Source organism: Drosophila bipectinata, chromosome 2R (assembly GCF_030179905.1).
Source record: "Drosophila bipectinata strain 14024-0381.07 chromosome 2R, DbipHiC1v2, whole genome shotgun sequence".
In the NCBI taxonomy this organism is placed as follows: domain Eukaryota; kingdom Metazoa; phylum Arthropoda; class Insecta; order Diptera; family Drosophilidae; genus Drosophila; species Drosophila bipectinata.
In genome coordinates this window covers 14,120,252-14,145,732 of record NC_091737.1, presented here as the reverse complement: position 1 = coordinate 14,145,732, position 25,481 = coordinate 14,120,252, and the positions used below count along the sequence as shown (strand labels likewise).

Below are 25,481 nucleotides of genomic sequence, written 5' to 3'. Positions count from 1 at the left end.
TTAAAGTGTTAGCCCTTTTTGAATCGTTAATGGGGAGTATGGGTTTAAAGCCTTTATGAACTTTCCTGGGTCATGGCATACAGTGATCTCATCTCCAACTCCTTGCGGCAATGTGACAGACTAACTCCGGCCGACACATGATGAAGGTTGCTCCCGCCTTTGAATCCGAGTCCGCTGACCACAAACGAGGCACACCCACAAGTGCAACTTCAGTTGAGATTTATGGGACCCATTGGATGCTGGGTACCGGGTGGCTGAAACTGAGACCTTTTTCCAGTTAGACACAAGTGGGAGAAAAGCTCATCACGCACTTGGCCCAAACGTGCAACTTGGCCCCGGATGACATGTTGATGCCGCATACTTTCGCTGGAAAGTTCGCTTTTTGGCCTCGGGTACGTGTTCCATCTGACGCACTACACGCTCTATATCTGGTTGAAATTAAGGTTGACATTCCCCAGTTAGCAATTGAAGCTAAAATCCTCGAGTCTGCCAAGGGCCGGGAATAAGATGCTTAAACACTTTTTAGCAGCAACCGGCTCATAGATCATGCAAATCATCACGCAAATAAAATTCTCGTAATGCTAAAAGCGACACAAACAATTTAATAAAATCCAGCTTAAAGGAAATTTACATGCTTCACAGCGCTGCAAGATATTTTCACCCTCCCGAGGAGGAGGTCCCGTCACAGAATGTCTTCTTTGTCTGGCTTTGAGTTCATAGTGAAAGTTTTTTTGCATGCCATACACGACTTTTGGCATCATTTTTGTGTCCCCAATTTTTTTTTTCTTTTTTTTTGTTTGTTTGGTCGGTACTTTTTTGTTTTTAGCCGTCTGTGACTTTGATGCCATGTTGGCGTTTAACTTTCGAGCCATGTTTGTTTGCCGGCATAGTTTCGTTAACCTTGTCCTTTCAGCTGCCAGCTCTTCAAATCGAATTTGTTTTTACAATGGCTTTGCTCTAAATAAATGGTAATAAGCTCTCAAGTCTTTGACCGTTTCTGACCATCGAACTTCCCAGCACACAAATAAATTATGCAAATGCTTTGGGCCGGCTATGAACTTAAGTGAGATTAAGTTTTAAAGTGGTTGAAGTAATCAGAAGACCCAAAACTAGGTTTAAATATATAATTAAAAGTAAATCCCTAGAGCAGTCTATTTTAGCATATTTGTAGTTTATATACTCTGAATTACAGAGTAATAATATTTATTGTGTTACGGCATATTAAATTAATTTCAAAGGTTGTTTGTTCCGTAAGGTACAAATGTCTTAAAGCCGAACTCATTATTCAAATGGGAATCAAACGTGCCTCTACCATATGCAAATAGCCTGAGTCTGGCGAATAACAATGAAATCTTATTAAAGGCCATGCCAATCTGCATTCGAAGAGCTCAGCTCGTCTCGGCTCAGACCCCTGTGGAAATGCCAACTTTCTTGGCCCAGAATTTAAATCATACAATAAAGAAATATTACACCTGCGGCGAAAATTTCATTTTGCGGCTCAACTTCGTGTCGGAATCAAAAAGGGAGAAAGTGGAAAAGCAATCACAGGAGTCGGGTGGAAAAGTTCAACTAAAATATGATAAAAATTTGAATACATTTTTGTGCGATTATAAGTGACCAAAATTGAGCTGTATAAATGCAAATATGCGTGTAATCAGCTTATTTACGCATGTTTATTATATCAGGGGCCTGTTTGCTCCGACAATGTTATTCAATTTGTAAATTATATTTTTCAGCCGTAAACAAGACTTACCAACTGCTCGGGTATGGTCGAGAAAAGTTTGTGAGAAAACTTAGCGCTCCCTTCCGTCAAATTCATCAGCCTGCCCTTCTGCATTGGAGTGAGAAATATGAAATTAAGCAAAAAGTTGACTGCTCATGGCTCACGGCTTAATTTACATAAATTTGCACAAGTTTATTTTTACTGAGAAAGTGTGCCACCCTCGCATACAGTCGCATCTTTATATTTTTTTTACCCAACTAGACCTTAACCCTTTAGAAAAAGCCCGCCTCCGAGAGTCATTCCTCATTTTTTTAAGCAAGCTATTCTCTTTGCAGTCCCACATGGCGTATGCGCAATGTCTTTGTTCCCTTCACCAAGTCGCTTTATTTTTATTTTTTGGTTTATTTCTTTTTAGTGATTTTTTCTACCCTTTTTCCCGCTGTGGGCAAGTTATTTTCCGTAAAAATATATAACTTTTCCTTGCCGCTCATTTTCCTTTTCGCTTTTTTTTTACTTTTTTCTCAAGTGGTTTGTTTGTTTATGGAATCATGTTTGTATATATTACTCACACTGGCATATAAATCTGTTTTCCGTCTACCGCTGCGATTTCTCAGTAAATACAACAAATCCGCATTTCAGTGACAATGCCAGAAGTGCAGATTCCCCAACAAAGACAAAAAGAATAAAAATAATTTTTCCAAGTACATTTATTTTCAGGATTTTCTGAAAAATCACAATTTTCTGTTTTAAGATTATGTAGCCTTCATTTCACTGCGCTGAACTTGGAGCATCGAACCGGCTGATTTGGTGCATTGCATGATAATCCAACCCATTATAACGCACAGTTAGCCAATAGTATAGAATGTCTCCGACTTTCAAACAAAACTTCGCTATTTTCATAAACCCATCGACCATGTGTTGGAAGGATAATGTCCGTGGCCCAGGTTTGATCTCTCAGATCAACCATTGGCTTGTTGAGTTTTCCGTGGAAAGCGAAAAGTGTTATTCCCTTCTCATCTGGTATGGAGACTTTAAAGCCTTGGGGTGAAAGCGCAGACACCTCCGCGGCTGGAACTTTGTAGCTCGACATTCTAACTATTACTGAAACTTATCTCTTTAATTGGAAAAAGCTAACCTTATCACGATAAGATACAAATAAGACAGAAAGACCATACCTTGTTCTATCTTATCTTGGCACTTTTTTACTTTCCTCTCTGATTAAATATTTTCGATGTATTAGTCATTGAATAATTGTAATAAGATTTGATAGATGTTAAATTTTTTGTCTGGGGTTTTCGTTAATTTTAAATACTGCCCAACAAACTCATAACTTCACACCCGAATGCACAATAAAGACCAAGCTAAAGAATGGAACTTCTTAATTGGAAAATACTGTCAGGACATTAGGTTGCTGCTGACAACACCCTGCATCCCTGGCCACAGCAGACCAGCCATCGCCACACTTGACTGCTGATTAATTAAGTAAAGCAAATCAAGCAAACAGCGAGAGACGAGGCGCAAAGATTTGGGTCACGACGAGAAACCGGATCTGTTAATTAATTTTGCTTAGTGCATGTGGCGGCTTCAACTTGTCTAATGGCAGATGACTCGGTCTGGCTTTAAACCGCACAAATTGAAAAAGAATGGCCAGAAAGAGCAAACATTGAACAATCCCCCCATTGAAGGCGGAACAATGGCAGTAAAGGCCACATCCAACCGCCACCTAAGCCCCACTCCATGGGTTCTCTACGGGTTTTTTTTTTTCTTCTTGTGTTCAGGCTTTTTGCAGCTTATGCCCATCTGATAGCTATGATCTTCATTATGGCCATTCCTACTGTTGTTTTTATTGGTATCTGTGGCGCCACTCAAATGTTGCGTATACGCTCCGTATGCTGTACGGGGGGGAAACAAAGACCAGGCATTTGTATAAAACATATAAAAAAAAATGTTTGAAGTGGGTGCCTACATGGGCGTGGCCAAGACTAAGGCTAAGGATTTTATTGGGAATCCCTCTATTGTGGTATCTACGTCCCTGTCGGGAAGAACCAAAAACAAAAACTACATTTGCCGGGCGTACACTATAAATAAGCGCCACATGCTCAACATTTTTATGCTGTTTTATTGCATTGCGCTAAAAGGCAAACTCGGAATTGAACCGAATCCCTAACCCCGAATCCGAAACCCCAAGCCCGCACATGACCGTATACCGTATATCCGCACATATAGGGCTTGTCTGGCGAGGATGTTTCTGCTGCCAGAACCTTATTATGTGCCACATTTAACGCCCTCCGATAGCCGAAACAGTGCTGCCAACAATGGATTACGGAAATCAGCTGAATGGGCCACTAAAAACAATGGCTTTAAATAATTGAAATTCGTCGAAGGGAGCTATCGTAAAATCTAATAAATGCTTTATTTTTATTCATTGATTTAAGCCCGTAAAAATTAATTAGCATTAAAATGGCTACCATTTATCATTTTTAATCATTTGTTTTGATTCCCTTTTTCATTTTATTTGAGAACAAATCTACCATCAGTCATAAATTTTAATGGCTAATTGGTTTTACAATTTATCTTTAGTCAACAGCGTAAAAATTAGTCCCCTAGATAAAATTAAATTGTTTTTTTTAATCAATGATGGAATTCAATGCTATTGTCTTGCCATAAAGCCGCTGTGTTAGCAACACTATGGCCAATAACCCCCCGCCAAGACATCATCCGGCAAAAGCTGAGCCAGCAAGTCCTGTTTGCTATTTTCCACTCTTCATTTCGAGCTAACTCCGCTGGCTTTTTCACTGAAAAATGCAATAAAATTAAAGTTGTTTTGTGCGGCAACCTAAGCCTTTCCTTCACCATTCCCTTTGCCTGGGAATGGTACCTGTGGTTAGTGTTTTAGCCAGGCACTTCACCGCCCCTCACCCTCTCAGTTGGCGGGTCATTCTGCAAATCGATGAGCAGTCGTAAAATGTTCCCCAAATTTATTGCATACTTTTGTGCGTGCAAATTGCGTGAGGAGAGCTCCGCCATCGCACATGTGTGTTGGTGTTTCTCAGTGTGTGTGTGTGTGTCCTGGAACTTTTACATGTTTTTGATTGGCTTTCGGGCAGCTTAAAGTTTAATAACAAAAGGCGTAAATTTTATGAGGGAAATCATTAAATCGTTTAAGAGTGTGTGTGCGCGTGATTTAGTTCCGCAGTAAATTCCAAATTTAGTAATTTACTACAAAAACAATTGAAACAATTGAAGGTAAATTGAATTTAGGCCTGCCGACTTTAAATTGTATTATTATTTAAATTGTCTTTAATTAACTTTGTTAGCGAATTGTTCATAATAATGTAATAACATTGCTTTTAAATCTGAAACCAGATTAAATCTGGCTTTTATTATATCAGAGACATTCGTTAAAAGTCACTGCCCCGTTCCCAATTAAATACACTCGACTGCATCGACTGCCAGGTAGCCCAGGTAGCACATCAAACTGAATGGCCTCAGTCGTGGGCCACACTGCGAACAGTTAGAATGCCAGACAACAATGGCCAATGAAGAGGCCACTTGAAGCCTGGCCAAATGGCCAAGTTGGTAAACTGCAATGTAAGCAGCTTTTCATCGCCATCCCGAGGCAAGTTGAAGAAGGGGCCAAGCTCTTGATGCCACACTGTAAGTCAATCGAGGCATAAAAAATGTCCACTACCTGAACTCAAGGCGTCTTCATTCTTTCTGTGGAGAAGAACAAGGATTTCCGACAAGGATTTGTCAGACCAACTAGGTTTATTTACGAAATGGATGTCGTTTAAGTGCATAGCTTCACATAAAAGTCGGAGGAAATAGGAAGTTCTTGCATGCAAATCGAATGGATGTTTTGTTAGCACAAGACTTTTTTGGCCAGAGGCAACTAAATTGGGGGCTATATAATACTGGGTAATATAAAGGGCCTTGTAGACAAGTTACGGATATAAAATTCCACAAAAGTATTAAAACAAAAAGCCATTTTGTAAACCGTAACTGAAACATTGATGTTCCATTCAAAGTGCCGGCATAGAAATCCGCTGTTGAGCTTTTTTTTTCTTTCAAACAATCACTATCAGCTTTGAAAGCAGTCAGTACGTGCTGCTATCCGGCGGATTGAGAACCGTAAAGAGGGGGAGAAGCGTGAAAACAATAGCTGGTCTATCTGCTAGCAGCCCACGCAATCACTAATTGCGAGATTTGTTGCCTGTCGCACAAAAATCGGCTGAGATCTCTTTTGAATTTACCATGGCCAAAAATTGTTCGCGGAACCATGGGTAAATGCAAATATTTACCATTTTCTGTTGTCGGCGCGAAAGGAGCCCGCGGCTTCGTTCGTTCCCCAGTGATTGGAATCCGCGGCGTTCAGGACAGGAATGCCATGCTGACTCGGAAATAACGCAGTTCGCATACGCCATTGAATTTTAAATGAAGATCCCGGGCCCTACTCGCTGAGACAATGACATGTTTATAAAACTGCAAGGGGAGTGGACACTCGAAAAAAAATACAGTCTTGTTTTTTCAATAAATACATGTTTAAGTAAAAGTTGTAGCTTTTCCTTTTAAAGTATTTCATTCAAACATGGCAATTAAGACAAGATGTTTGTCATTACACAACTATTGATTGTTCCTTTGTCTCTTTGAAATAAATCTTACCAAATATTTAAGAGGATTAGAGCTTCAATCAATTGAAAAAGGCTTATTTTTTATCGAATCTTAAATTCTTATAATCTTAGTAATATTTTCTACTGTGCACTAAGAAAGCCAAGTCAAACAATCCAGGAACAAGATGGGGAGCCCTTGCCAAGGCTGAAAGGCACTTCTTGGCTTGAACCACGCCCCCTTTTCGGCGGCATAATTGGTGACGTGTGCACGTCGTTGTCATGGTCGTTGGCGCCGCCTGCACATCCTCAGCTTATAAAATTTTCACCGGAATGCTGCTACCACATGACGTGCTTCTCCTCCGCCTCTTTTTTTTCCCACCATGGCTGCATCTAATAAAGCGTTATGGCAAAGATATTCCGCCAAACTGGCTACCAAAATTAGCCGTGCTCGAAAACATACAATTTTTACCACGAAAAAGGTGCAAAAAAACTTGCACATAATCACAGAATTTATTAAAAAATTTATCCAAAAAGACAAAACCAAATATTTTGATACTCTAAAAAATGTGGAAAATAAATCTGCTTTTTTTCAGAGAAAATATATCATCAGCTGCGAGTAAACATAAATAAAAGCTGGTTTTTATGAAGTTTGTACAATATTCAACTGTAAAATAAATATTTGTTCGTTGCCTTTTTGATAACATTTGAAAACTAACAATATTTGTTTAATAGTTTGATCCTTGAACAAAGTCAAATTGTTTGGCTTGATGGCTAAAAGCCTATGATTTAGTGGGAAAACTAAGCTCCAATTAATGAAAACCAATTAGTTAATATTGGGAGGCTTTTCATTTTTCAGTTTCAGTGGGATTTTAGCTATTTTTTCAAGACTATGTCAAACAAAAGTTTCTAAAAATAAGAAACTAAAAGATGTTTCCAGGTGAAAATTAAACAAAAGAAAAAGTAACCAGCAGTATAGTCCCAATTAAACTTCTAAAATATATATATAAAGAATCTCTTCGAGCTTGAAGAGATAGTTCAAACTGGCAACTTGTTCATAGAGCATAATCATACAGCTTATGCAAATGAAAGTAAAAACATTGTTCCCGTGAAAGTTTCCATCCCGGCTTCACCGCACACGATAGAAGCTGCTTCAGTTTGACTTTTGCATACAGAATCATTGGCTGGCAATGATGGTCTGCCCGCCTCTACCCCGCATCACACACATTGTTCTATACTACATATTTATGAAAAATTTAAGTTTTCGTGAAAAATGACGGAAACGGATGTCGGAATGGGAGTCGGGTGGATGCCGACTCCAAGGTAAGAAAATGGTGCAGCCTCGCAAAAAGTTTTTTGTCTGATCGCTTTGTAATTTTCATGAGGAGCAGCTGCAAGTTTGTTTCAGCACTCGATGCAAATGCGTGGGCGTTGAAAGTTAGCCGGGGAGGCGGGGATACGCTAATAGGAGGGGAAGGCAAACGTTGCAAGCATGACTGTGGAGCTTTCCTTCTGAAGTACGCCAATGGCTTTTCTCTGTTTGGCCAGGCTAACATGGAATGAATAGAAAAGTGGCGGCCACCAGCTGCAGCGAGAGAGTGCAGCAACAAAAGTTTCATAAAATATTTCGGAATGAGCAAGTACTTTTACAAATTTCATATCAAAGCACAGGGGCAAAAAATGTCCTTGTAATGCATGTGATTTTCATAAAGAAATAAAGTACAATTATATGGCAGAACGCAAGCAAAATAGCGTAAAAATAACACATATTTCTGGAAGAGCTTGAAACTTTATTGCAAATTCCTACACGCGCTTTAAAGAAAATATGACAAAAAAAATTTAATTTCAAAGGTTGTTTTCGTTTGTGGGAACCTTCTACTTTAGTTAGTTTCTTTGCACAGCTTTCGCATTCCGGGAATTGCAATTTTCCAACAAATTGTTGGTTTATACATTCTCTGTGAGCTCAAACCCGACAAAAAAGTGGTCAAAATTGACCAACAAATTGCAGGATCTCCATGCTCAGCTTACACAATAATAAAAGACCAAAAATTAAGAGTAAAGAATGGTTTGAAAATGTCATGCTGCAGCAGCTTCTGCTCTATCATTTGGTATTTACTCGTTTTTGGTCGAAGAAATCCAATTTAATCGCGTACAGAAAACCGACAAAATATTTTCCCGATCGATTGTATGTTTAAGCGATTTGTGCAATGTTTGGGCATGGAATTTTCGGTGAAAACGCGTATATTATTCGTTTAATTGTGTGTCCTCGAATCGAATTTGGAGCTCATTGTGCACCGTCCAAAACACGCGCCTCCATAGATTATTTGCCAATTATTGGCAGTGCAGCGTTGCACTAATGAATTGATAAAAAGGACCCCTCGCTGTGCGCATTCCTCATTATTTGAATAGTCACTACTCTCCAAACAGGATCAAAGCTGAGTAAATGAATGGCGAACAATGCCCCAATGATGCATCAGCAGCAACAGCAACACTGCCGCTACATAAGCCCCCGATAATTGGGAAAATCTGCTATTGCTTGACTTCCACCTGGGTCCCTGATAAAAACAATTTAATTAGTTTATAAGCGTATCTCTCGACGCGGCTTTAATCACTCTACCAATTCCGTAAGTTACTTGAACCTCAAAACAGAAATTCTTTATTAGCGGAATTTTTATGGCCGCTCGGACATGGCCCGGCAATAACCTCCGAGGACTGCCATCTCTCTACTAAATCAATAGCAATAATTTTGGCCTGAAGCCATAAATTTCGTTGCCGAAGCGTGCAACAAAATATATAGAATTTGATATTCCCTTTTCCTCGGTCATATTATCAGCTAACGCACACACCCACGTGTTGGCCATAAATCTAGCTGCGGTCGCCTTCTTTTGACGCTTTATTAAGTGGTCTATCAGAGGGACATGTGTTGTTGTTTTGTTTTCTCTTTTTTTTGTGTGTGGTTGCCTGGGCCATCGGAAATGGGTTTGACTGAAAAATTGATTTTTAGTATTATTTTTTATTTTTTTGGTTGGCTTAATTGTTTGTTCAATGGCGAACTCAGTTCACTGTTCATACAATGGCGGAAGCAAAAAAGTCGCAAACAAGTTTTTTCATTTCCCAGCTTAAGCTGAAAAGTTCCTGTAGTTGTTTGTAAAAGACTTAAAAAGTAACTTACATATTGCGGGATTAAAGCAATTTGAGCGTACGTGTGAATTTTGATTATTATTCCAACGACTTTTTAATAATTGTTTAACTTTATTTCATCACAAACTGAGCACTTTATTTATTGTGAATAAATTTTTCACTAAAACACCAAAAAATTGGCAGTAGTAGACTTAACTCTTTGAATTTGTTTCAACGTATATTTTCGTATATTTTTTGAAAACCACTTTCCCGAAAAGCTGACGAGGACACGACCTTTTTTCAGCAGGCAGGATACGCACACTGGAGCCAGGACCCGAAGCCTGTTACATTTTGGCCATTGGCAGTGGGGAAATTTTAGCAGAGATGCTGGCCAGATGAAAGCGAAAGCCAAGCAACACGTGCCGCCTTAACAGCTGTTACTTTCACCCACGACTTTCTCTCACTCTCGTTCTCTTTCCCTGTAGCAGTCGCTCTTAAGACGAAGGATTCTGTGACAGAATTTATTTATTAAACCGAATATATTTTATTAAATCCGCTAACCGTTTTTATGACACTAATATACACAGACACACAGGCATAGTGACATGTATCTAGGACTCACATGCAGCCAGTCCCTCATAAATTCATGTCAAACAGGGCCAAGGTTGGCCGTTTCCTTTCCTCAAGTTGGCGGAGGAAGCCACAGGTGTGACAGCAGCAAATTAAGTTGCACGTATAACTCACAACCCCGGGACTTTGCCTTCAAGGAAATTGCCTCAGCTAGATGTGTGTGTTGCCTCGGAAAAGTTGTCTCACACAAAATATAATGTGTACGACCCATGTCATGTATTTTACAATTGTTGCCAACTCCGTTTGTCATTACAGCAAATGACTTTGGCAGCAGCCAAGAAAAACCGAAAATAAAAACAAACCAAACAAGGAGCAAAAAATGTAAAACTCGCATAAATTACAAAGGCAAGCAGCTGCCACAAAATCCAAAATACAAAAAAAAATAGAGAGCCTTGACCATTGTCTTAATCCGCTTAAATTATGGCACTCAGGACGAGAAAAGTGTCAACGACTTGGCCAGCACAGTTCAGCGTTCGAGCATAACTCGCGATAATTCAGTTATTACGGCCCGAATGCCGAATTGGCCAAAGAGAGTCAATGAACGTGTTAACCATATATGACCCAAAACTCAAACACAATATCGGAGTCAATGCCTGTCGACGGGGAGATAACTTTTCTGGGACATAGACAGCCGACACAAAAATATACGATAATTGCACGCACACTGGCTGAATGAGGAATGAAACGACAACTTAATTTGACTTGACAAGTGGCAAAGGCCGTGTCAGGATCAGGTTAATCAGCAGGAGGTTAATGCCTTTGCAAAGACCCCAAACACACAATAAACCAGACAATTGAACTCGCCCGTAGGTGGAAAACTAATTTAAATTTGCGAAAACTCAACTGATTAATGAATTGTAATTTCTAATTCGACCCGGCTGTCACTCACTTTGTTTTCTTGGCTTTAAAGCATGTGCGTTCGTAATTGATTACTTAATAATTCATAATTGGTGTCAAAATCAATTTAAGGCATTAACTTTCTTCTCACTTTATTTATCTTTTTTCACTTCCAATTAAAAATTCTATCCATCTTACAGCAAACCAAGGCTTTGAATATTTTTACCTTATGTACTTCAAGGTCCAATTTAGAAAAGTGCTTGTTTACTTGTATGTATGTAGATGTCCTTTTCGAATCATTGGCATTGAAAGACTGTCCAAATATCCACCTGAAATATTTTCACATTTTCAGAATGTACATTCTAGCTGGATAAACTTTTTTATTTCCCGAAAAACTGAATGCATTTTGTATGAAATATTTTTCTTATAAAAGCCGAAATGTATGCAACTAGTTGGGGATGTTATTACGACCAGAATCATTTTTCATGCACGAGTTCCGGCTAGGAAAGGTTTCTGAACAATATTTTCTTCTAGCCTACAGGATAAAAAAAAATATTACATTAAATTGAATTTCAACAGAGGAAGTTTAACTTCAAATGCAATTTCTAAGCTCGGAAATAGGTTTTCGAAGGCACTGAAGTGCATAAGGACACGTCCAGGTAATGACATAATGAGTGTGCCACCTTTTCTGTTTGCTTTCGTTTCCAATCGACCAAATCCCTCACTCGCCTCCAATCGAGTGCACTCGTCTCGAAAGCCAAATGCAATTGCCTGGCTAAATCAAAGGCAGCGACTTACTCAGGTGTTGGGACACTAATGGCATCCAAAGGAATGCCAGAATGCAGAGCACCATCCTCACAATTTGGCGAAAAATTGAGGGGCAGGTGGCACGTTCGTCTCTGACTACCCGTTGACAGTACAAAAATGAGCATACGTCGTGTGTGCCAAGGTAGGAGTCTTTTCTGGTAACATTAATCAGAGCCCTTGAGTCATTCTGACACGAAGCTAAAACTATGCTAAAAGGATTTGTTTCGGGGATTTGCGAATGGCGAGATTGTCGAGCTGACAAGCAGTAGTTGACATTCAGTTGAGGCAATTCGCGTTAGCTTTTTATCGAATCAAGTCCTGATTTGATTAGGCTTCCACCACCACCATCACCCAAAAAACGGGATGATAAATGATTGACCAGACGGACAGTCGACCAGCTAGTGATGTCTTCGGCCATGTCCATCTGACAGCTTAATGCCCGTCGTCTGGCAAACGATTTGGAAAAATTGATTGTGTCCACGCTCACAATCAATTGCCGGAGGAAATTCGCCTCCCGAATGGCAGAGCAATAAACAATTCGGCAGCTAAAATCGAAATTGAAAGTGTGATTTTGGCTGGGTTTGCTAGAAATGGGGGGATAAAAAACAACAAACTGCTGGCCACAAATAATTTAAGCTGTGAAAGCCAACAGCAAGCCACACAAGTGTACTATTTTTTCCAATCGAATGCTTGTGCATTCTATTTTTTTTTCGCTTCTGTCAGGTAATATTTTCTCACTTAATTTATCTCAGGGAACAGGGTACAAACAACCAAACGACCAATGAAATTACAAAGTGCCTTGTCACCGGCTCTTAAACGAGATCCCATGGCTGACCAACCGACCAAACTCAAGAGACTCTGGCACCTTTCAGCTCAAGTAATTAGCAATTTGTATGGCTTTGGGTTTGGGCCATTTATTACGCAAAGCGCTTACAAAATTACCGCCCCCTCGGGGCCATAAAAGTTCAACACCGTTGGAACACCTCAGCGTTTCCCGCAAAAGTGTGCTACGAAAAATTTCTGTTGAGGCCGCTAACCGGCAACATGAAAGCATAATGAGTGTTACCTAAGCATGATTTATATCTCTACGCAGCTCATAAATCTCTGGACCAGTAAGGAAGACCAGAAAAGTCACTTTTGGTGACGAAAGTCAAACTCTCTAACTTGATTATTCCCTAGAAATTAAGCGAAGTTTAAGTTTATACTCATACATTAAGCTTAAAATAAATAATTTAATATTTTTTTTTATTACTTTATTTTGTTTGTAACACATAAAGCAATCAATTTTTTGATATACCCCAAAGAAGAGAGTTACTCATAATTACGTGCACCAATACAGAGTGTCAGGATGGCAAGGTGTAAGGTGTAAAGGCTCGATTCCGACACTTTGACCTTTCGGCCACAATATGCCCTCGTTAGTCAGTGTTTAGCAATTTGTTATCAATCAATAATAAATGTAAATAACATAATAATAAGAACAACAAGGCCCTGTCCTGATGCGTGGGCCGCAACGTCCACTGTTGATGAGCCATCGGAGCACAGCATCAGCTCAAATTGCCTGTAGGGAAAGTAAAAGGAATTTGGCCTAAATGAATTATGGCCCAAGGAAGAAGGCAACCAAAAAAAATAAAATGAATGACGAGAAGTGCAAAAAAGTGGAACGTAGCACGCGTCGATTCGATATTGTATTTTTTCCGCCCCATCATGGCAGATGTTTTTGAAATAGACAACGCCGCCAATTGAGCGAAAATCAATGGCCAGCCATCCAGTCAGTCAGTCTGCCGGCCAACAGATACAGATACAGATTCGTTCTCACAGATTCAGATACTCCAACTACACCCACAAAATGATTGGATATCAGCCAAAAATGGAATGATGAGAACCGGAGGTCTTTGTCTTACTCTTCACTTCACTTTTTTTTGTTTTTTTAACTGCAACAACTTCTGTATCCATTCCAGTTTCATTTTAACCCGCTGGCCATTCAGACCGGGATTCATTGGGAGGTTTAGATGAAGCATTCCGAGCTTCAAATCCAGAAAAACTGAAAACCAGAAACAGATACACATGCTGAGTAATGTGATGGGGGCAGCGATGGGGATTTCTAGTACAGGTGCACCTGTTAGGTATGTTCTTATCCCCCCACAAATTGCCGTGAGCAAGTTCATCTTATTCCAACTAATTATTCCATTTGTTTTGCAGCTGAAACTTTTTGTTATTTCATTGTTTGGCTGCCTCGAGGAGTCTGTGGCGTGACTGCACTGCCAAAAAGTGTTAAAACAAAAAGTTTCCTGCCTGTCTACCCAATTCCGAGCAGTTGCCGCTGCTGATACTTTCGCATCCCACATCTTTGTAAAGAAAACATATTGCACAGAGCCATGCAGTTTTCCACGAAAATAAACGAATTCTGTAAGCATCTGCTAAGTAACGCGTGAGAAATGGTGAAAATTAGTCGGAATTAAGTCGGATTTTAGTTTCAGATTACTGTAAGATTATATTTGTATACTTTGTGACGAGCTTTACTAAAATATAATACGTTCTCTTAAATGTTAAACAAGCTGTCATCATACATAATTTTAAAAATAATTTGTTGTAAAACATCATGGGCCTGCAAGGTAGTCATTAATTTAAAACTTTCAACTGTATAAAGCAACCAATTAAATAAATTAAAATGACCAACAAAGCATTAGAAAAGTTTAGATCAGTTAAGCCAAAATTATATTGGCATTTAAGCCAACACATTATTTGGACTGTGTGCCAAAAAGTTTGCGCATCAGATTATTTCACAACATATTTTAGCCTAATTAATTAAAAACTTCCAAACAGATTGAAGATAAATTTACAAATAAAATTAAATTATACATTTCGCAATGAAGTTCTTAAATTTAAATTCTCTCCACTTTCAAGTGAATACCGTTTTTGGTGGACAAAGTAAAGGTCTTATTAGAGAGAACCAAAGGAATTTCTGTTTGCTTCGAGGGACTAAACTTAAAACTATGCAACAGGGCAGCTAAGCCAATTTTGGACTGAATCTTGCCAAAACGCAGTCCAATGCAATTACGTGGCCCATCTCCGAAGGGCAAGTAGGCCATTGGATGACGACTGTTGGCCACTTCCGGATTAAAGCGACTGGGATCAAATATGTCTGGCTGGGGGTATACCTCCGGGTCGTGATGGATATTGTGAACGGGTATGAGAATATTGTTTCCTTTCTCAATCACAAATTCTGTGTCAGGAACCTTATAGTTGCGATTTGTTTCCCTCACAAGATGCGGGAGTATGGGATGTTTTCGAAGTGTTTCTGGGGGTTAGAAAAAGTTATATACGGTCTTTGTAGATTTTTAATTATTTTGCTTACCTGCAATGACTTGCTCCAGGTAGGTCATTTCGGCCAAGGCATCGTAACTAATCTCACCATCCCCTTTGCTGAGCACACGGTTGATCTCTTCTCTTACTCTATCCTGAATGTCCTGCTGCAATGCCAATTCATAAAGACAGAAGGACATTGTACTCGAGGAGGTCTCGAATCCGGCTATAAAGAACACAAAAGCTTGAGCAGCCATCTGTTCGAGGGTCAAGCCATAAGACAGATCAATTCCCTTGCCTTTCTTGGCCGCCTCTTGATCCTTAGCTCGAAGTTCAATTAACTGGTCTACAAAGTCGTTTCTTTTAACGTTAGTTTTCAGCCGATAATCGACGGTATTTTTGACGGTTGCCATAAAGAACTCTGTCACTTCGTCGGGCAAAACTTTCATGCCCAGCTTCCTGGCCAACTTGGCATTGGTAAAAATGAAGGCTTGAACCAGCTGATGATGTCTCGGCTTCTCGAAGATCATTCTTCCCTTGTTTCTGAACTCAGAATTCGGGTCAATAAGGCTGAAGCACTCCAAACCAAAGGCACAAGATCCAATGACATCGGTGGTGTAGCGAGCACAAAGATCCTTGATTTCCACTTCACCATCATCCAGGGAAGCGGTTTTCAGCTCCTTATCCATAGCCTCCACAAGGGTATGGCCTACTTTCACAATTATTTCGGACATTTGCTTTATTTTTCCGGATGTGAAAACCGGCGACAACATCTTTCGCATCGACTTCCACTCTTCGCCTTCCAAAGAAAAGAGATGGCCCGTCAAGGGATCATCTTTTGGGTTATTGAAGACTCCACGATCCTGGAAGTACTGAAAGTCCTTAATCAGGACTTGCTTAATCAGATCCAGATCCAAAATCATGGCTGTGTTCTTGAAGAAGACATGCATTCCGGCAAAGGAAGCCTTGCCCTTGAACTGGTCGTAGATCCTCTTGTTGACGTCCCTGAAGTGGTATTTCGTGCCGATGCCTCTCATGTTGCCGACAACTGGTAATGGGTTCTCACGAGGGACACCCCGGCGGGACCAATAGGTGTACGTATTAAGGTAGAAACTGAAGGCCAAGGCCAAGACCACGCCCAGTAGGAGCAGTGCGAACAGCATGGCGAGCGTTCGCTAAACACTTTCTCGTCAAAGTTGTAAGAAAGACTGATAATTTCGCTGCCAAGAACATGGTTTATATTCTTCACGAGAGCTTTTCCCGATATCTTATCAAACATTAAGGTAGTCGAAACAATGACGATTTGACACAAAGTAATGGATTGAATGTACTAAGCAAGTGTGCAATCTAATCTTCAATTTAAAATAGCACGCAAGGGGAACCGGTTTAATAGATAATAACTATTATCGGGGAAAAACGTAAAAAGCCTGATGAAATTTGTACTCCCACTTGGGTAAACGCTTAGAAATATTTCAGCAACTTGACGCGATCAGTTCGACGTAACGACTGGCAAGAATTTGTCGCCGGGCATGACTTTTAAATTGTAGTCCGGAGCTTTTTTTGTTAGAACCCGACTCTCCGGTTCTCTCTAATGTTCTCAACCCCGCATCTGATGAACAACAAATTGAATAAATACGTTTATAATAATGGGTTCCATTGTTTGATCTTGACCATATACAATATTCGTTGGGAGAGAGGGAATGACTCGACAATAATGCGAAAGTAAACGAGAGGTTAGTCATAACGAGGTTGTAGATTTATCTTTATACGGGTATTTTCCATGTCTACGTTTTAATTGATTTGTTTTTTAACAGTGAGATAAATATGTTTTGATGATCTTTCTTTTTTATTGGAAAAGTTTAAACAAGGTTTTATATATATTAAACCCTCTCCACTTTTAGATGCAAACCGTATTTTGTATTTAAAGTGAAGCTCCTATTTCCAAATATCAAGGGGATTTCTGTGCGCTTCGAAGGGCTAAACTTAAACTTCCGCAACAAGGACACCAATCCAATCTTGGACTGTATCTTTCCAAACCGCAGTCCAATGCAGTTCCGAGGTCCTTCGCCGAAGGGCAGATAGGCCATCGGGTGGCGGGACCTGACAGCCTCAGGGTCGAACCGACTGGGATCGAACTCCTGGGGTTTGGGATATATTTCAGGATCGTGGTGGATACATTGGATAGGTATTAAAGCGGAGGTGCCTTTTTCAATGACAATGTCTGTGTTGGGGACTTTGTAGTCCTGTTTGGCTTCCCTTCCCACGTGCGGAAGAATAGGATGTTTTCGAAGGGTTTCTATGTGAAGTCAATCAATAAGACTAAGTTTCCATAAGGTTAATTATTCTACTCACCAGCTATGACTTGTTCCAGGTAAGTCATATCGGATATGGCATCGTAGTTAATCTCATTACTCTTTCCGAGTACAGTCTCAATCTCTTCCCTCACTCGATCCTGAATGTCCTGGTGCAGGGCCAATTCGTATAAACAGAAGGCCATGGTGCTCGAGGAGGTCTCGAATCCGGCTATGAAGAACACAAAAGCCTGAGCAGCCATTTGCTCGAGGGTTAAGCCATTGGACAAATCGATTCCCTCGCCCTTTTTGGCAGCCTCCTGATCCTCGGCACGAAGTTGAATCAACTGATCCATGAAGTCGTTTCTCTTAATGTTATTTTTGAGGCGGTATTCCACTGTATTCTTCACAGCCGACATAAAGAACTCTGTGACGTCATCGCGAACAACTTTAAGCCTTAATTTCTGAGCCAGAAGCCTGTTGTTCATAATTAAGAAGTGGACTAGCAATGAGTTTCGGGGCTTATCGAAAATCTCTCGTCCTTTGGTTCGGAATTCTGCATTAACATCGCCCAGGCTGTTGCACTCAAGGCCAAAAGCACAGGTTCCAATCACATCGGTTGTGAACCGAGCACACAAGTCCTTAATCTCCACATCACCCTCCTCCACAGAAGCAGTGGTCACCTCTTTGTCCATGGTATCCGCCAGACGATGTCCCACCTCTATGATCACTCCGGACATCTGCTTTATTTTTCCTGAACTGAAGACAGGTGTCAGTTTCTGCCTCATGGCCTTCCACTCCTCCCCCTCCAGGGTCAAAAGATGACCCGTCAGTGGGTCGTCTCGGGAATTGGAGAAGATACCACGGTCGTGGAAGTAGTTAAAGTCCTTGATCAGCACTTGCTTAATAAGATCCAGGTCCATTATCATGGCGGTCCGAGTCAGAAATGCGAACATTCCGGCTATGGGGCCCTTGCCCTTGAACTTATTGTAGATCTTTTGGTTGATGTCCCGGAAGTGGTACTTCGTTCCGATTCCCTTGAGGTTTCCAATAAGCGGCAGAGGCTTCTCGTGGGGAACACCCTTGCGTGCCCAATAGGTGTAGGTGTTGTAATAAAAACTGTAAGCCAAGGCCACGGCCAGGCCCACTACTAGAAGCGCGAAAATCATGGTACGGTGTCACTGTACTTGTCAGACTCTTAAAAAAATACTAACAGTTTAGCCGTAAAGCTTGATCTATTTATACGTATTTCTATTTTTGCCGCTTTCTCATGACTCGCAAACATTTTAAAGTCAAACACGCTATCAGCTATGAGTTGAGACATATAATCGTCACCCACGATAATGAAAAAATACACTCTTCAAGTACTTAAGTACTTTACTAAAAGAACATTTTTAAATATATAATATTTTGATGTCGAAAAAATTTAACATACAAGTAAAATTTTAAATTCCAAATCTTTCAAATATATTTAAAAATATATTTTCAATCAAATGACAAACATATACCATAGTTTCGTAAAATTATCTCATAGTTTTTGATATAACCAATTGAGAATTATTTCTGGGGTTTTTTTTTTATTCTCATACTCATCTTATACTAATGCTACTGAGCACAATAGTATTTAGTATTATAATTTATATTTATATTTGAAATTTTAAATCTGAAAATTTGGAATTCTCGAAAGAACCGGAATTATTTTCTGTGTAGAAATACACTTGATAAAAACAAATATACGACTATTGCTTGTCTGTCGTTTTATTTGCCGAAAAGCATGACTATAAAAATAACTTGTGCTGGCTGTTTTTTCTATGAAGTATATATGAGTTTGTATAATTATACATTTTTGTATGTATTTTTTTATTACCATGATTAAGGGTTAATTGATAAAACTTGACCTAGTACAATACTTTTGTGGAAAGGAGAAACAGTGGGAACAAATGGGTTGTTAGAGTGTCTATTGTCTTTAAGAAAACCTTTATTATCTTAAGACATTTTTGCAAAAAGTGTTTTATAATTTACAACTCCCTATGTTTAAGGCTATAAAATTATACCCACAAAAGAAATCGATCAAAGTCTGTAAAAAGTCATTCATCTATAATATCATAATGTCCATAGGCGCAACCTGACTATTTAACTGAGGCCTTTGTTTTGGTTTGTGTTTGTCACGCTGCGAATTTTATGGCCCAGGCTGTCTTAGCTGCGACATTACGATTTTTATGTCTATTGGAAAATGGCGCATTAGTGGCATAAAACGGGTCGTAAGCATTTGGCCCAAATCCTTTAAGCGCAAACAACTCACACACACGCACGCCGCCACAACTCCAAAATGCTTTTAGCCGGGACTCTGCTTTATTATTTACTGAAGGTCCTGAAAAGTGTGGAGTGTCCTTGGGGGGGCTTGTGGGCGGCGGTTGTCCATCAGGAATACCGTTTAATGGGCCTTTAATCGCTTTCGCATAAATTTTCCCTCGGCAAAGCAACTTTGCAATAAACCTGGGAATTTCGCGCCATGCCAACTCCCCCTTTATTTTATGTTAGTTTCATTTCATTTGATTTCTACACTTGCTGGATTTAATTAAAGTCGGTATACAAAGGGCATAAGACGTCAGGCAAATCATCAGCACTCTGTCAATAGACTTCTATGTATTTCCTGTTGACATCGAGGCTCACGTTTCAATTAAAAAAGGCAAACATTCTGGGGAGTCGATTAGAAATGTGGACCCTTCCTTTAAAAGGAGCAGAGATCAAAAGGGACAGTATACTATAGGTCGTAAAAAAGTGGGAGGCTTAAAGACTTGGTTTAATTAAATTTTTCTTAAAAAACTTGCTTCATTTTTGTATGACTAAAAATCAATACGTTTGCTTTTTTTTCAGCATTACCAAGCAAATTCGCGACAAGTATCCGAATGATATATGAGCTTAGCTCATTATCTGTATCTAACCGGTTTTATTGACTGCCAGACAATGTTTTGACTCGAAAGGTGGTCCCCAAAAAATTACCCAAGTGTTTACAGATGCCTCACCAAATATTTCCGTTGGTATTTTGCGTTTTAAAAAAAAAAGAATGTGGGATTTCTTTGAAAGAAAATATTTCGTAGCTGAAACGTCATGAGAGGGACAAACATTTTTTTAAGACAATAGCATACCACCAAAGTATAATTTTTTAGGTTGCCATGCGGCTTGTATATTTTCACCCATTTTCACTAAGCGATCCATGGACATACAATCCATGGATTATACTCTTTCATCATCAAATAATAAACTTGCATCATTTTTTTGTATAAATTATTGATTACGAAGTCAAACAATTGCGTTCATACTTTCTTCCTCTCCTAATCATTACCAAGCTAATTCCAAACCGGAATAATACGTATACGGACTGAGAGTATAGCGCTTTATCGATCAAGTTTTATGACGATCGAGAATAGAAAACATTTCTAGCAGAAGATAGAGAAAAAGCTTTAAAAGCTCCGAGTTTGTTTATTAGGCCCTGCCCTCATCGAAAAAAATTTAGTTTTAAATTCAACGTTGCGGAGTAAATTGGCTTATTGCTAGCCTTTTCGGAAAAAGGGATATATATATTAAAAAACACGATATTAATTTTTGCGTAATTTATGGTTTTATGATAACGATTCCATAATCCAACGATTAGATTTGCAATCCAGTGAGAAATATAGCCGATTGCCATGCTTTTCGCTCTTCTCGTTGTGGGCGTGGCCTTGGCCTTGGCCTACAATTTTTATTACAACACGTACACCTATTGGTCCCGAAAGGGGGTACCCAATGAGGCTCCACTTCCCTTGATTGGCAACATGAAAGGCCTGGCCAAAAAGTACCACTTCAGGGACATCAACCAAAGAATCTACGACAAGTTCAAGGGCAAGTCCCCCATAGCAGGATTTTTTATGTTCTTCAAGCCGACTGCCATGATCCTGGACTTGGATCTCATCAAGCAAGTTTTGATCAAGGATTTCCATCACTTTCAAGACCGCGGGATATTCAATAATCCCCGGGATGACCCGTTGACAGGTCACCTCTTGACTCTGGAGGGGGAGGAATGGAAGTCGATGAGGCAAAAACTGACACCAGTCTTCAGTTCTGGAAAAATAAAGCAGATGTCCGAGGTGGTAGTGGAGGTGGGTCATCGCCTTGTGGAAACCATGGACAGGGAGGTGACCCATGCTGCCGTGGAGGACGGTGACGTTGAGATCAAGGACATATGTGCTCGGTTCACCACCGATGTGATTGGCACCTGTGCCTTCGGTCTGGAGTGCTGCAGCCTCAAGGACCCCCACTCCGAGTTCAGGGACAAAGGACGCATGATCTTTGAAACGCCTCGCCACTCGATGCTGGTGCAATTCTTCATATTTACGAATGCCAAGTTGGCCAGGAAATTGCGGATGAAAGCGATACCCGATGAGCTGACGGAGTTCTTTCTCTCGGCCGTGAAAAGTACTGTGGAATATCGTCTTAAGAATAACATAAGGAGGAACGACTTCATGGATCAGTTGATTCAACTTCGTGCCGAGGATCAGGAGGCTGCCAAAAAGGGCCAGGGAATCGATTTGTCCCACGGTTTGACCCTCGAGCAAATGGCTGCCCAGGCCTTCGTGTTCTTTATAGCCGGATTCGAGACCTCTTCGAGCACCATGGCCTTCTGTTTATACGAATTGGCCCTGCAGCCAGAAATTCAGGATCGCGTAAGGGAGGAGATCCAAAGTGTGCTTAATGGTGGCGAGATCACCTACGATGCCCTGTCCCAAATGACCTACTTGGAACAAGTTATCTCTGGTAATTAAAAAAAACTACTTTCCCTTCAACAAAATTTCGAATAATATTTTGTTGTTTCAGAAACTCTACGGAAACATCCTATTCTTCCCCATCTATTGCGTGACACAAATCTGGAGTACAAAGTACCTAACACTGACGTTGTTATCGAAAATGGTACTACTGTTCTGATTCCTGTCCACAATATCCATCATGATCCAGAGCTATATCCGAATCCGGAATTGTTCGATCCCAGTCGTTTCGATCCTGAAGTGGTTAAGGACCGCCATCCGTTTTCGTACTTACCATTTGGGGATGGGCCCAGGAATTGCATTGGCTTGCGATTTGGAAAAATGCAGGCCAAGATCGGTTTAGTCTCCCTACTGCAACGTTTTAAGTTTGGAGTTTCCAAGAAGACCGAAGTACCCTTAATCCTGGATACCCGCACTCCGACTTTGTCTACAAAGAATGGCATTCATTTAAAAGTGGAGCGGATTTAGTCAGAAAATAATGGCATGGCTATTATTTGAATTTTTTTATGTTTATTAACAATTCCTAAGAAAACAAACGATTTTAAAATTGTGATTTTTAAATCCTAACAGAACAATATTTGGTTCTGGTTCTATGTTTTAAATACGCTTTTATTTATTCTCCAGAAAGATTTTTACATAAAATTTAACTCAAATTATTTTCCAGTCCACTGGCCTGTATAAACGTTTTTTGTTTTTATTTCTAATCTATTTTTTACACATAGATTTATATATTTTTGTGGTAATTAACAAATGTATGTATTTGGGCCTAGTAGACTTGTGAATGAAACTTTGTTTGTTCTCTCTAATTTAATTATCATTTGTTGTCAGTAGTTGAGAAAGTTTTATTTTATTTAAGATTTAAATTAGGGGTTTGACATACATTTTGTTAAAGAAAACCTCTCTCTTAATGTCTAAAATTTGTATAAAAATACATAGTATACAACACTAAGCTAATGTTTATAAATTCAAACAAAGGGCATTAATATTGTATCAAAGATAAGTCTTCCAGCTCAGCAATTTTATTTATATTATTTAATTGCATACCGGCAGTATAAGAGAAAATAAATGCTTTTTGAAAAGCTTTTTTTCCCCAAACAAAACAGTGGGGTCTCTTTTTTAAATCAGTTGCTTTTTGATATTCGATCTGCGAGAACATGCTGGTGTTCTTGTTTCTGGTGTTTGCCGCCGGATTTCTGGCTTACCTCAAGCTCCGATGGCACTATTCCTACTGGTTCAGAAGGGGCGTGGCTGGCGAAAAACCAGAGTACTTCCTTGGAAACATGAAAGGCTTTGGAAAGAATCTACACTGGACGGATATTAATCTCAGGATCTACAAAAAATTCCAAAACACGGAACGCTATTGCGGATTTTTTACCTTCGTAACCAAGGCGCTTTTTGTAATGGATCTGGAGCTAATAAGGAGGATAATGGTCAGTGATTTTGGGAGCTTTGCGGATCGCGGGCTTTTCCACAACGTTCGAGATGATCCCTTAACTGGAAACCTGCTTTTCCTAGACGGACCCGAGTGGCGGTGGCTGCGACAGAATCTTACACAGGTTTTCACGTCCGGGAAACTTAGATATATGTTCTCCAACATGCTGAAGGTAGGCGAGGAGTTGGCTGAGTCCTGTCAGAAGCAAGAAGGGGAAATTGAGGCCAAGGACCTGTGTGCTCGTTACACTACGGATGTGATTGGAAGCTGTGCCTTTGGCCTGGAGTGCAATAGTCTCAGGGATCCGGAGTCCAAGTTCCGACAAATGGGCAGATCGGTAACTACAAACCCACTCCACTCCACTATGGTTCAGGCTTTCATGTTTGGCCAACCGAACCTGGCCAGGAAATGCAGACTGCGCCTGTTTCGACCCGAGGTAAGTGAGTTCTTCCTGGACACTGTCCGCCAAACTATGGACTACAGACGGAGGGAGAACATTAAGCGGAACGATCTCATCCAACTGCTCATGGAGCTGGGCGAGGGAGAAGGTGGCGATGGCAAAAAGGAGGAGGCCCTGTCCTTTGAGCAAATCGCAGCCCAGGCGATGGTTTTCTTCCTAGCCGGTTTTGACACCTCTTCCACCACCATGTCCTTCTGCCTGTACGAACTGGCTCTGAATCCTGAAATCCAACAAAAGCTGCGCCAGGAGATTGTGGAAGTCTTTGAGCGCTACGACCAAAGGCTCACCTACGAGTCCTTTAAGGATATGCCTTATCTGGACAAAGTGATCTCTGAAACATTGAGAAAGTACCCCATACTTTCCCATCTCCTACGACGCTCCACTAGGGACTACGCAGTGCCCGATAGTGATCTAGTCTTAGAGTCTGAAACCAAGATAATAATCCCCGTACACAGTATTCACCACGATCCAAAGATATATACGCAACCGGAAGTGTTTGATCCCAGTCGCTTTGATCCGGAGGAGGTCAGGAAGAGACATCCTTTTTCATACTTACCCTTTGGAGAGGGACCCCGGAATTGCATTGGCGAGCGTTTTGGAAAAATGCAGGTGAAGGTGGGAATAGCTTACCTGCTCCGGGACTTCAAGTTCGACCGATCGGATAAAACTCAAGTTCCTTTAAAGTTCTCGAACCGTACTTTCCTGATTACGACTCAGCAGGGAATTCATCTGCAAATGAAGAGACTATAAACTAAGACTATGTAAAAACTACTATTAGTAGAAAATATATAATATATTCGTGCATTTCAAAAGCTTGTCAATTGCATTTAATTTAAAAAGCGGTATTCAAAGGTTGATAAAAATACTCTTATCACAAGCGTAGCTATCTCAATTGAATTTTAAATACTTTAATATTTTTGATAAAGGTTTGTTTACATTTTGCTTATTACTCACATAGAAGGTTAAGTACATTATAATTGTACCCAAGTTTTAGAGAATGTACTATGTGAATGTTCATATGTGTAGCTATAATGAATTATATAGAACCTTATGTAGGTGCATTGCCGGCAGTATAAGAGAATATATAAAAGAAAACAATGAGGGGCTTTTTCGTCGAGCTTTTTTCCCCAAAGACAATTTTATTGGATCTGTGCAAAAAATGTTTATGTTTTTCTTTTTTCGGCTTCAGTATTTAAAGCTTTCTATGATGTGCAAAATTTAAAAATAGCAACTTTTCGAAGAAAATAAAAAAAAAATATATAAATATAATGTTATTGACTTTTTAAAATTATACTTTACTGTTTTATTTAGAAATTATATTTTTTTAAGTTTGGCGCCAACTGTCAAACTAATCGATAACTGCGACAGCGACCTCTGTGGGAAAATACCAAGCAATAGCATCAGCTGATAACTGTCGTCACTAAAATTGTTTTTTGAGTATTTTTTTTAGGGGAAGCCCCTAATTTTTC

General features: G+C 39.9%; 5 protein-coding genes across 5 annotated transcripts in view; 1 reads left to right on the top strand and 4 right to left on the bottom strand.

Moving 5' to 3' along the window:
• The window catches only part of mtt (mangetout), an 89,107-nt gene extending 79,557 nt beyond the window's left edge, over positions 1-9,550 (bottom strand). The window contains exon 1 of the mRNA XM_043211041.2: positions 9,503-9,550. The gene's annotated coding sequence lies outside the window, so the exon portion shown is untranslated. The remainder of the gene's footprint in view (positions 1-9,502) is intronic.
• LOC108131624 (gram-negative bacteria-binding protein 3) lies at positions 2,413-2,832 on the bottom strand. The gene is given in 2 exon segments (XM_017250592.3): positions 2,413-2,602; positions 2,604-2,832. Coding segments are annotated over 2 exon segments (321 nt in total). The 5' UTR covers positions 2,814-2,832; the 3' UTR covers positions 2,413-2,491.
• Positions 9,551-14,189: 4,639 nt separating the features above from the next.
• On the bottom strand, positions 14,190-16,524 carry LOC108131808 (probable cytochrome P450 6a14). Its single transcript, XM_017250872.3, has 2 exons — positions 15,080-16,524; positions 14,190-15,022 (listed from the first exon to the last, which is right to left on the bottom strand). Exons 1-2 carry the CDS (start codon positions 16,188-16,190, stop codon positions 14,607-14,609), a joined length of 1,527 nt encoding a protein of 508 aa, XP_017106361.2. The 5' UTR covers positions 16,191-16,524; the 3' UTR covers positions 14,190-14,606.
• Positions 16,525-16,639: 115 nt separating this feature from the next.
• Positions 16,640-18,504, bottom strand: LOC108131466 (probable cytochrome P450 6a14). The gene is made up of 2 exons (XM_017250345.3): positions 17,380-18,504; positions 16,640-17,323 (listed from the first exon to the last, which is right to left on the bottom strand). Exons 1-2 carry the CDS (start codon positions 18,485-18,487, stop codon positions 16,908-16,910), a joined length of 1,524 nt encoding a protein of 507 aa, XP_017105834.2. The 5' UTR covers positions 18,488-18,504; the 3' UTR covers positions 16,640-16,907.
• Positions 18,505-20,850: 2,346 nt separating this feature from the next.
• Positions 20,851-24,801, top strand: LOC108131781 (probable cytochrome P450 6a14). The gene is made up of 3 exons (XM_017250835.3): positions 20,851-22,112; positions 22,173-22,587; positions 23,265-24,801. The coding sequence occupies exons 1-3, from the start codon at positions 21,008-21,010 to the stop codon at positions 24,760-24,762; spliced, it is 3,018 nt and encodes a 1,005-aa protein (XP_017106324.2). The 5' UTR covers positions 20,851-21,007; the 3' UTR covers positions 24,763-24,801.
• The last annotated feature ends 680 nt before the right edge of the window (positions 24,802-25,481 follow it).

Excerpts from the sequence above, each read along its gene's own strand:
- LOC108131808 (XM_017250872.3), bottom strand. The coding sequence starts at position 16,190 with ATGCTGTTCGCACTGCTCCTACTGGGCGTGGTCTTGGCCTTGGCCTTC. Across the intron at positions 15,023-15,079 it reads CCTGGAGCAAGTCATTGCAG|AAACACTTCGAAAACATCCC; the intron begins GTAAGCAAAATA and ends TCTAACCCCCAG.
- LOC108131466 (XM_017250345.3), bottom strand. The coding sequence starts at position 18,487 with ATGATTTTCGCGCTTCTAGTAGTGGGCCTGGCCGTGGCCTTGGCTTAC. Across the intron at positions 17,324-17,379 it reads CCTGGAACAAGTCATAGCTG|AAACCCTTCGAAAACATCCT; the intron begins GTGAGTAGAATA and ends GACTTCACATAG.
- LOC108131781 (XM_017250835.3), top strand. The coding sequence starts at position 21,008 with ATGCTTTTCGCTCTTCTCGTTGTGGGCGTGGCCTTGGCCTTGGCCTAC. Across the intron at positions 22,113-22,172 it reads CTTGGAACAAGTTATCTCTG|AAACTCTACGGAAACATCCT; the intron begins GTAATTAAAAAA and ends TTGTTGTTTCAG. Across the intron at positions 22,588-23,264 it reads TTAAAAGTGGAGCGGATTTA|CTGCGAGAACATGCTGGTGT; the intron begins GTCAGAAAATAA and ends TTGATATTCGAT.